The 10,982-nt window shown below is 39.2% G+C and overlaps 1 protein-coding gene across 1 annotated transcript; it reads right to left on the reverse strand.

Annotated features, from left to right (window-relative positions):
- Positions 1 to 8,505: 8,505 nt before the first annotated feature.
- Positions 8,506 to 9,519, reverse strand: LOC110369384 (E3 ubiquitin-protein ligase RNF186). Its single transcript, XM_021323579.2, has one exon. The coding sequence runs from the start codon at positions 9,294 to 9,296 to the stop codon at positions 8,673 to 8,675; it is 624 nt and encodes a 207-aa protein (XP_021179254.2). The 5' UTR covers positions 9,297 to 9,519; the 3' UTR covers positions 8,506 to 8,672.
- Between the last annotated feature and the right edge of the window lie 1,463 nt (positions 9,520 to 10,982).

Genomic DNA, 10,982 nt, shown 5'->3' on the forward strand with positions numbered 1-10,982 from the left:
TAATTTTATTACTCACAGCATGCATACATCATTTCAGCTTTCGTATGTATGATTGCATCAGTTTCACAAATTAGAATCAGATTAAAGAGTATCATGATACTAGTGAGCAAAAATAGAGTAAAGTAGCACGACGTTTGCTTGCGTACAATTCTTTGCTCCTCTACCCACCTCTGGGAAGAAGCCATTACTCCAATAACAAACGCAAAACACAGATTATAATTTGCAAATGTACTTGAGGATAAAAACCTTATTTATTTTACACACGTCCAGGAGTCTGCGGAAACTAACGTTTAAAAGTTTACATTAAAAGTTTATTCTATTTCAATATTAGACAGTGAGAAAAGAAGGTAATCTGTTTTTTTCCCTCCACAGTGTATGTAATTATCAGGTTTCAAGAGTGCACAGATAAGTATGTTCTATCTTAATTTTTTGTTTGTTTTCTCCTTTTCACTTTCTTTGATCACTTTGATTATTTCGTTAGGTATGATCAACAATGCTTAGTTTTTTCGTATTAAATACAGTGATCTAATGTCAGTGAATATAAAAAAGTTTCATGCCAACTTTCTGTTATTAACTGAGTGAGACTTATTTGTGAAGCGCTTTTCACAGACTGTCACAAAGCGCTGCACAAGAAGAGAAATAAACAAGCAGCATTCTAATTATTACAGACTCAGAAAAAACAAGTTAAGTAAAAGGCGTCAGCAGAGTCAGCTGAACAGGGTTTTAATGACAAACTGTTCCATGTAGCCTTGGTGCTACACTGAAATGCCCTTTCCCCCGCAGTTTTGATTCTTTAATGAGGAACAACTAACAAATGCTCAGCCTGTGGATCAAAGTCTTCGAGCAGCAGTGTGTTTAATGAGAAGGATAGATATTCTGGAGTTCTTTTCTGAGTTACTGTTCAGTACGATACTGCACCTTAAACACATCTCAAACTCTGCTTTGAAGCACTGTAAATAGTATAGAATGAGAGTTATAACAGCATGTTTTCCAGATCCAGTTAGCATTCTGGCAACAGCATTTTGAATAGCATGCAGGAGGCATCAAAGTATGATTTATCGTGCCCTCTAAACTGGGAGTTGCAATAATCTAAGTACAACCACATGAATGCACAGACGATATGGAAGTGGAAGAGGCTATTTGCGGCGTAGAAGAAACGCATGTCAAATGCAGTCTGAAGTCCAAAGAGGAAGTAAACTTTATACCAAGAAAATAAAGTCTAGATGTGGCTGGTAATGGCGCAGTGGAAATCACTCATTAGAAATCACGCTCCTATTTTTTCTTGGACTATCTGACACTAATTTGCAATCACGTTTGATTATTTGCAAGACATTAATGGAACGATTTCTTACAAAAAAGGATCTGGCTGTAATAACGAGGTGCTCCTCAACCTGCCTCTGTCGTTTACAAATGGTCCAAGTGAGCCAGACGGTTACACACTTACACAGCGTGTCCTTACACAGCGAAGCCCACACTGAAGACTCAGTGAGTGACAGCAGTGCCATTGACTATAATTGAGTACACATGCTGTCTTCATCACATCTACTTGCAAACTCACTCTGTGACTCTCCTCATGATGTGTGGAGGAGGAGGCGATGAAGAAGCGAGTCAACTTCAAATATTTAGTCTTACCTTCGCTATTATATTGGATTGCGCAGACTCAAAGAAGATATCTCACGTGGGGATTTGAATTTGTTTTGTAAAAGAGGCAACAGTCTGTAGGGCCACAGAGAAGAGTCTTATTTCAACAACCCATCGCTGCAAACCAATTACACTTATCAGGTAGGGTTACATCTGAGGTCAACTTTCAGGGCCTTTAAGTGTCCATAGAATGCCTTTCAGTGGATCCAAGAGTAAAACATTCAGAAATTCAAGGGTGCAGGGTCCAGGCAGAGTTTATATGTTCTGTTAGAGTACATTGCTGTGTTAAACTGTTATAAATGATTGTGCATTGTGTATGTAAGTCTAGTTGATCAACCAGTCATATGAAAAAAAAAACAACAATAATAATTTGATTTGCTCCAGGGATTGCATGGTGGTGGAATTGATTACATTGTTGTTTTGCAACAAGGAGATACTGGGTCCCAATTCAGCCTGGACTCTTTTTGCATAGAGTTTGCATGCTCTCCATGTGCATGTGTGGGTTCCCTTCGGGTACTTTGACTTCCTCCCACAGTCCAAAAAAACCCAAAACAAACAAAAAAACATGACAGTGGTCTGTAAAATTTCCCTATGATATGAATACCCGTGGGTATGCCATTTTGTCCTGTGTTGCCCTATGATGAACTGGGTAACCTCTCCAGGGTGTACCCCACCTCTGATCCAATGACTGCAGGAGCATGGGACGTCAAGTAGGTATAGATAATTAATGGATGGATGGATTAACTATCAGGCTGCAGTATATATTAGTTAACTTAGAAATGGTTTTGAAGGGGACACTGGTCAAAAATGTTCAGAACAATAGTTGGTGACTCAAGGCTTTTTGGAAGAAAAATAACTTATCAAGCCTGTTAGATAAATGATTCAAAATTGCATCACTGCACGTATGTAAGAAAGTAAAATTTATTTATATAGTCCCTTTCTCAGGCAACAGCCACAAGCTGCTTTTCAGTAAAATACAATTTGTCGGTATGAAAGCAGCCGAGCTGCGGCGAGGCCACACACAGGCACCATCTTGCCTTGATTGTGACAGTGATAGTTATGATAAAAGTGCACTTTCCACATATGTACATACAATCTTTTTAAAATAAACACTGCCTTGTTGAGTTAATACAGACCTTGAGGTGAGACATCAGAACTTACTCCTCCCCAGTGCAAAGGGATGATTCTGTAAACTTAACTCAGTCTTCTGTAATCAATTATAATAAATCTGGAAAATATGAACTAAAGTTCAGTCTGCCTGGAAGAATTTTCCTGAATAGGAGCTTAGGAGCACCACACCCACCGTGAAAGATGACAGTGGCAGCATCACGGTCTTGGGTTGCTTTTCTTCAGACTGACCTAAGGTTTTTGTCAAGTTGGATGAAATGCTGTGAGGAACCAAATGCCAGTCAGATTTGATTCAAAATCTTCAAGTGTCTGTTTTTTTTATTTTCATTGAATCCCAGTGAGTCCCAGTTTACATTCTAATAAAAAATGGCATCATAAGAATAAAATAAGACATTTGAATATAAGGTCTAGCCAGAGCCCTGGTGTCTTCACAATCTGATAGATTTGGAGCATTTTGCAAGGCACAGTGGGCAAATATTACCATGGCAGGATGTACATATTATATATATCACATTAAAGGTGGAACACATTTTAACTGATTTGTCTTTGGTTTATTTTTTTGGTCTCAAATATTTTGAATTTTAAGCATTTGTAAAGCTTACAAAAAGCAATGTATACATAAAGTTTTTAGGTTTTCAACAATGTCTTGATTAGTTGTATGAATACTGCCACGGATAATCCATGGAGCTATAGGAATGGGTTTGCTTTTGGGCAAAATTAACTTTAAAAATGTTCTTTGCCGTTTCTTTTACCAGCCTGAAAAGACTTCAACTAATTTGAGGCGATGACCCAGTTGGAGTTGTTCTGTTATTTACCGGGACATTGGAATAATACACAGTAGGGACGTGTGTTTTCACCGCATCCCAAAACGACATGCCTATAATAAAAAGGTGCAGGTATGGCAAGGACTTTTCTGAGGTTCTGATTGATGTACAATAATCAGTCAGGGAACTTAAACAATTTGACAAGGAGAAAAATCAGCTGCTCCATGTCTAATTCAGCTAGAGTTAAGTGTCTTCTGAAAATGGTTTATTGATTAAAAGAAATTGGAATTTTACTTGTGATCAATTTTACTTGTTAGTCTTCCAGCCCCCGTTCCCCCTGCCGTCTTGTTTTTACTCACAAGAGGGAGCCAGTTTGCATGCTTCTGGTAATGTATCCAGTTTGCTTCAACTTGACACAGGAAAAAGGCCCAACTGTGTTCACGCAAAACAGAGACAGACGACAGAGATAGAATGTCTTCTTTGACATCTTTAGGGCAACGAGATTAAAGTGGAGTGGCAAGATAAGCTGCGTCTGACACGTTTGACCTCGAACATTAAGGGCACGTCACTTTTCTCTGGAGGTTTTGCATGCTTTTTAGGCCATATGTCTTTGCAGACACATTTTGGCAACCCAATGCCCAGCTCCCCCTACACCACACACACACACACACACACACACACACACACACACACACACACACACACACACACACACACACACACACACACACACACACTCACACACCCTTTTCACCCCATAGACACACATGCTTGAACACATGCGCATGCACAAGCGTGTGATCACATGATGAGCCAAAGTACGTACGGAGAGGTGATAATCGCTTTCCTCGGGCGATGTCTTTGAGGTTCTGATAGGTCGCAAACCAACAGAGGGCAGATGTTACAAGTATAAGGAGCACTTTCATCTCCTCTGTGAAATATGTGTGTCCAATCTGATAATGAGACAGAGACACACTTCGCAAATACTTAAAGGCAATGTGCAGTAAGAGGAGGAAAAGTATCCCGCAACTGTCATTGCCTGATTCTTGACATTAAATCTGTGCACAGAGGTTTACTGCCACTCCCCTGGAACTTGCTTACAACACAAAGAGATTGAAGGAAAGTTTCAATCATTCATTCATTGAAAACGTTTTCCAAAACTGTATGAGGCAGAGAGTAGTGGACTGATCAAACAATCCATTTCATGTTTTCTCCTTTCTGTGTTTAATGAACTATTTACTTCTACTGATAATAGAAGGTATGTGATTCACCCCTCCTCTTTCTTATCATTTATCGTGTGAAAGGTAAACAAATATCTTTTTGAACCCCTGACTGAAGCCACTTAATGTCCAATTGGACTTATAGAGAGAGGAAAAAAGGGGTGCCAGGGGGGGTTCTGTGGGGATTAAGGAACAAAAGGATCCTTCTCTGTCATCAAAGGGGATCTACTCTCCGCTCATCCCCTTTTCCGTGGAGACAGCTTTTTATTTTTTGGGAGTGGAAGTGATGGCTGCAGGGAGGAGGAAGGGTGGGGAGATACCAGGAGAGTTTGATGGTAGGGGATGCAGATTTCAAAGTAATCTTTAACTTTAAGCCCTACAGTCCCCATGACGTGAGGCCCTTTGCCCTAGACACAGTGTTGCCTATATTGCTCCCAGTAGAAGTCTACTGCCCCTCCTTTCTTTTTTTTTTCCTCTCAAGCTTTTGTCATGGTGCCATTTAAGCAGCATTATTCACTGACCAAAAGAAGGAATTCTTTTGAGGGACCTAAAAGGGATGGATTTTAACTACGGAGACCACTGTCTCCTCTTAGAACAACACCGGGTGGATATAAACGCCTACTGTTTGACTGGGATTTTGGCACAATGGAGACATCAGCTTGATCATAAGTCTTTGAGCCTGGTCAGCTCACGTTGTTATTTGTGTTCACGTTTTTAGAAAATGTGAAATTATGGCAATTAATGTTCAGTTAACAACTAACTACAAATCATTATCCTTAAACAAACTTCAAAGTCTTCAGATGATCTAGAACACCACAGGAGGGCTTCAGCGCTCCTATTGTTTTATCACTTTACCTAACTATGTATTTAGGCTCCCCTACCCCATAGGTATTCCTTTTTCTTTTAAAGGCAGATGTCCCCTCAGGGTTACTGATCTTGGATCCCCTGCTGACCCGCCCCACCATAGGGAGTCACTGTAATAACACAGAGGTAGTTTTGAGGTAAACAGGTTTAAGTCAGCGGTATAAAAGGTGATTGTAAAAAATAATTGTGCCACAGCAAATAATAAATCAACTTGATCAGTACGATTCAAACTGGTTCTCATATAGGAAAGACTTTATTCTAACAATATTTCATAACGACTCTTAAATGATTGCTGGAGTTGTGCCTTTCTAACATTTCTGCCTGTAAGACTAAGAAAATAATTTGTTCAGAACAGTTAAGGTCAGAATTATTAATATTTTGTTGTCAAAGATTTCTATTGTGAAAACTAATCTTTCTAAACGCACTTTACAAAGAAAAATATAAAAATCCAATTCATACACAGAAATATAAAGGCAATTCATTCATGAAGAGAGATTCAAATTCAATCACATAAATATCACTTAGATTGTAGTTATACACCCTTGCAGTCAGGTTCAGTGTATAATACCCAATGATAAAAAAGAAAAAAAAGATTTGCTGTCTCAGAAAAATCCAGTGATTGCATTGAGCAATTAACTTTGCAACAATCCCTAATATGAGCATGTACAAACAACACAATGCAAAACTGAAAAAATAAATAAATACTGAAACCCCTGCCAGCATAAAAGTATTTAACATTCAACCATCAGGGGGCCGTCTTGAGTTTGTTTGTTTCTTCCAGCATTAACTTGAATTGGGCTCAGCAGATACCTATTTGAATTTTCCATAAATGTTCTTTTTTCACTTTTCCAGATTTTAGTTCAATCCAAGCTTTTCAGACAAATCAGTCTTTTTAGCCATTAGAAGTATGCTTATTTTTTTCTGCTGCAATGCCAGGCTATCTAGTAAAGCAAGCAGTTTTAATTAAATGTAAATCAGTTTGAACTAAAATGTCTCATCTACATCCTGATTTCATTTATCCTTTGATAAATCCAATGTCTATAGTGAAAGTAAAGCAATCCTACAGTATGATGCAACTTCTACAATGCATTTCAGTAGTTAGTCCATTACTTTATAGGGTTTCAGTTGTCATCAAACAAACTTCTGTGGTGTTGTCTTTAGTCTTTATCAGTCTCCCAGTAGGAATTTCATGTCATTCCAAGGTTTCTAAGATGCACTGTTTCCAGCTTCTGGTCTGCAGTGATTTGTTTGCATTTCCACTTCTGCAGTTTTTTTCTTGGCTCTTAACTACATTGCTTTGACATGTACTCACAACAAATTTCTAGGTTTATTCTTTAGCCTGCATGATGGGTGTTTTCAGCTAAACAATGGCTCAAAAACTGAGCCATTGTTGGAAGAGACCAGACACAGTCTCTTCATTTTCTCACGGGATGTCTTTTAAAACTCTACAGCATCCCAATAAGACTTCTCTGAACCCCTACCGAAGCTTTTTCTTAACAACTTTGTTTGGCACTCACAAATGAGTTAATTCTCTCAAGCGTGTAGTACCTGGTTCATAGTTAGCACAATCTGGTGTTAGCTATGCTCAACATTCACTCTAAAAAAAAAAAATAATAATAAAAAAAACCTGTCCATTAGGTCAATATAGATATGGAACATTTTATACAGAGCAAAATGTATTTTGAGTACTAGAGGTCATGAAGACAAATGTCATATTTTCTGTTTACTTATTTTTACTGTTTAACTTGTAATTTGTAGTGGTGTAATTTCTTGGCCTAAAGAAAAAAAAGGTTTAAAAAATTACCCTTCAAGGATAAAACGGATATGAAAAGAACTAATGGTTTGGTGAAAAGCACATTAATCTAAATATCACTTGTTTGGTAATCAAAATACTTTTTTGCAGGCTTAAAACTATAGTTTAATAACTTTACCTTGTTATATTTTTTCAGCCTAACCCAGTATCATGGGTCAAAAATATGTTCCAACCCTGTTTTGTTACATCAAGCCATGGTTGGATCAGTCTTATCTAGATGTGTTGTTAAGAAGATCCTGTATAGATTGTTTTTACAATTTTCATTTAGGTATTTGTAGTGTATTTTATCATATTTATCTCGTCAAGATGAATGTAAAAGGTACTGATCATTTTACCTCTTTGCCGTTTTGTACTTTTGCAATTTTGGTCCTTTTGCTTCTTCCCTTTCAGAGTTTTTTAAGCTTTTGTCATTTCTTACACAACTTGTTTTAGGTACAAAATGGAGCCGCCTTCTGAAGGAAGTTGTACCCATCAGGACAACGTCTTGGACCACCAGGACATGATGATGTTTTAAAACCAACGATTCAAAATGGTGCTGATACAGAATTTTTTTTATTGGATACATAGTGTCATTAGCCATTTGTGGTGTGTTGCACTACTTTCTTCCTACATCTATGCACAAATCTTAATTGTTCTTTGACGGCAGGAAATTCTAATAACCAAAATAAAACTTGTTCAAGGTGTTGCCTTCTAGATGACTTTTTGGGAGCACCCCCTGACACAGTGCAGCTCTGGACCAATCTGCATTGGAATGAAGTGGCTTGTTTAACGTGCATAATGAAGGAAGGGGACTTTTTTTTTTTTTTTTTTTTTTTTTTTCCAAAAGGAAGGGGACTTAATGGCAACACAAATGTAGGGATGGTGGTAATAACTGGTAACTTGAAGATCATCACCATTGTAATGGGAAAAAAAGAAGAATACCAATAGTTTATTTTCATAAAATACACCAATTTATTGATGTGCAAAGAGTAAATTAGCACTGACAGATAAAAAAAAATATTTTAGATGTTTTCCCTAAAAATATATATTTATATTTATAGAAATAGAAATGTAAGCCCAGTGATGCCAAGCAGAGTAAAACGGATTACTTTATTAAATGGTTGCAAATGTCCCAGCGATCTGTGGGTTATTCTATCTGTGTTTATTTCCCATGAAGTGACGAGTCCTTGAATTTTACCAGAACAGAGTGAGACACGTCTAAAAACCTACTTTTAAAGCCCAGTTCAGCCCCTGAAGATCACGTTACATGTGAGAGAGAACCAAGGTGCTCGCTTCCGTTTCTGCCCCGTACTTCAGCATGCACAGCAGCCAAGTGAGTATTACAGAGAGCAGAGCCAGGACGCTGGCGGCGAACAGACACGCCGGGCCGACGGGCGACGCTGCGTGGTTGAAGTTGTGTACGAAAATGAGGCCCAGAAACAACAGCACCACCATGGAGAAGAAGGAGAAGATGGCGCACACGCAGCCCGTGGCAAACGCTGCGTTCTTGCAGGTCTCGCAGCGTTGCTCCCCGCCGGCAGGAGATTCGGACGAGCCTGCTGCCTGCTGCTCTTCCTCGTTGGAGGAGCTCCGATGCTTTCCGAGCGGCAGAGCCTCGAACAGCGCGCTGTCGTTCGGGAGGTTTTGGACCTGGTAATCCCGCACCGGAGTCCGGCGGCGACAGACGGGACAGCCGATCCTCCATCCCCGACCCTCTCGGGAGTGCAGCGTTTCGAGGCACTCCCGGCAGAAGGTGTGGGAGCAGCTCAGCTGTTTGGGAACGCGGCGGTCCAGGTCGAAGTGGTTGTAGCAGATTTTGCACTCGAAGTCTTCTTCGTTAGACTGAGCACAACCAGAACAGTCTTGTTCATGGCCATTCTCCGCCATTTTTTTTAGCCCATATTATACCGCTTTGTTTGAACCGCATAGGTTAAGTTAATTATATACAAAAAATACCGGGTATCATAATAATAATAATAATAAGACAAAAAGTTTATTTTCTTGTAAGTTGCTTTATCGCAGTGAGTAAAGCTGACCTGTTCTTAGTCCAGCTCCGTCCGGTTCACTGACTTGTGTAACAGCCTTTTGACACAAAACACAACAGGGATATTGAAACTAATCGTGAAACAATGAGCCGATTAGCCGTAGGAGAAGGACAAAAAAAAAGAAAGAAAAAAGAGCTATAGATGTGTTTAGATTGATTTTCTGATCCGTTCTCTGTCACCTGGTAGGTGTCACAGCGTGCGTCATGTGCTCGATATGCCCCATTAAAGCATGTAATTAAAATTGGGCACCTGCTCTAACAGTGAAAAGAGCCCTGTCGGATGTGTCGCTTTGAATTTCAGCACCACAGTCAGCTGACAGCGCCCGGCGCTGGGCAATCAGCAGTGACATCTTCAGTTGCAGCTACGACGTCTTCCTAAGCATTCCCACATTTGTCACCTTAAAGGGGCCAAGCCACGTATTTTTAAAAAGAAAACACAACCCACCCCCTAATATATTCATCTTCAAATAAAACAATATACAGCAAGCGTTTGTTCTGATAGTGTTGAATTGTTCCTTTTTGAGCATGAAAAGAACTTTGCACTGGGCGCCATTAGCAAACATAAACATTGCTGTGCTGTGGCGCTACCAGAAAGCAAGATGTCAACAATTGATGCAGCTACTGGCAAGAGCCAGTAGATCATCCTGAAATACCTCGTGGTAAAGTGACAGCTTGGAGTACTCAAAGACCAAGCCGAGCTACAGGGTTAGGAGTGCTTAACCTCTTTCTTTTCACACCTCTGCTAAGCGTTGGTGACACACTCGGCTCCATTGCTTCTTCTTGGTGAATGCACAATACTCCCGGTCACGTGATCTTGTTATGTGCAAATATACACAAAAGCACTTCACTTATTAACAAATAGAGCAAACAAACAAAACAAAGTCAACCAACAGGCTGTGATCATTTAATCGGACAAACTTTGTATTCAACCAGAGTGAACAACTGTTGTAGAAATTTGTGACTAGGCCCTTTTAAATCAAAGAAAATTAATACTATTTGTACCTTTAAATTGAATATAAATTCACCAAAAATATTATATAATATAGTATAATATAACATAATATATATAATATAATGTTCCTAAAAAACTTAGTTACGGCCCTGCATCAAACATTTTAGTGCACACTGCTGATTCCTCCTCATTGTCAACTCTGTGAAGAATGCCCCAGAGGCTGCATGTTTTTCACTTTGCTGGGAAGACAGTATACATTCATGTCAGATGATTGAGGGAAATCAGTCTTCTAATTTTGAACAATAACTGTATTGTGGAGTGTGAGTAATTTTTTCTACTTTAAAGCTTGTAAAAACAACAAAAAAAAAAAAAAACTACTGTGCTTGAGCCTGACATATAATCGTCTGAGCAAACTCGCTATCCTTAGCATAGAGAAGCAACGTACCAAAGCAGTAGATCTGGATGGAGCTGTGTGAGACATTTTACTTCACAGCACAACAACCATCGCTTTAAGCTCTCCTAGAAGTGATGGCTGAAATCAGTCCTGTACAGTAACTTACAAACTTTTACTGTATTT

The sequence above is a fragment of the Fundulus heteroclitus genome, chromosome 6, assembly GCF_011125445.2.
Source record: "Fundulus heteroclitus isolate FHET01 chromosome 6, MU-UCD_Fhet_4.1, whole genome shotgun sequence".
In the NCBI taxonomy this organism is placed as follows: Eukaryota; Metazoa; Chordata; class Actinopteri; order Cyprinodontiformes; family Fundulidae; genus Fundulus; species Fundulus heteroclitus.

Coding starts and splice junctions, on each gene's coding strand:
- LOC110369384 (XM_021323579.2), bottom strand. CDS start 9,296: ATGGCGGAGAATGGCCATGAACAAGACTGTTCTGGTTGTGCTCAGTCT.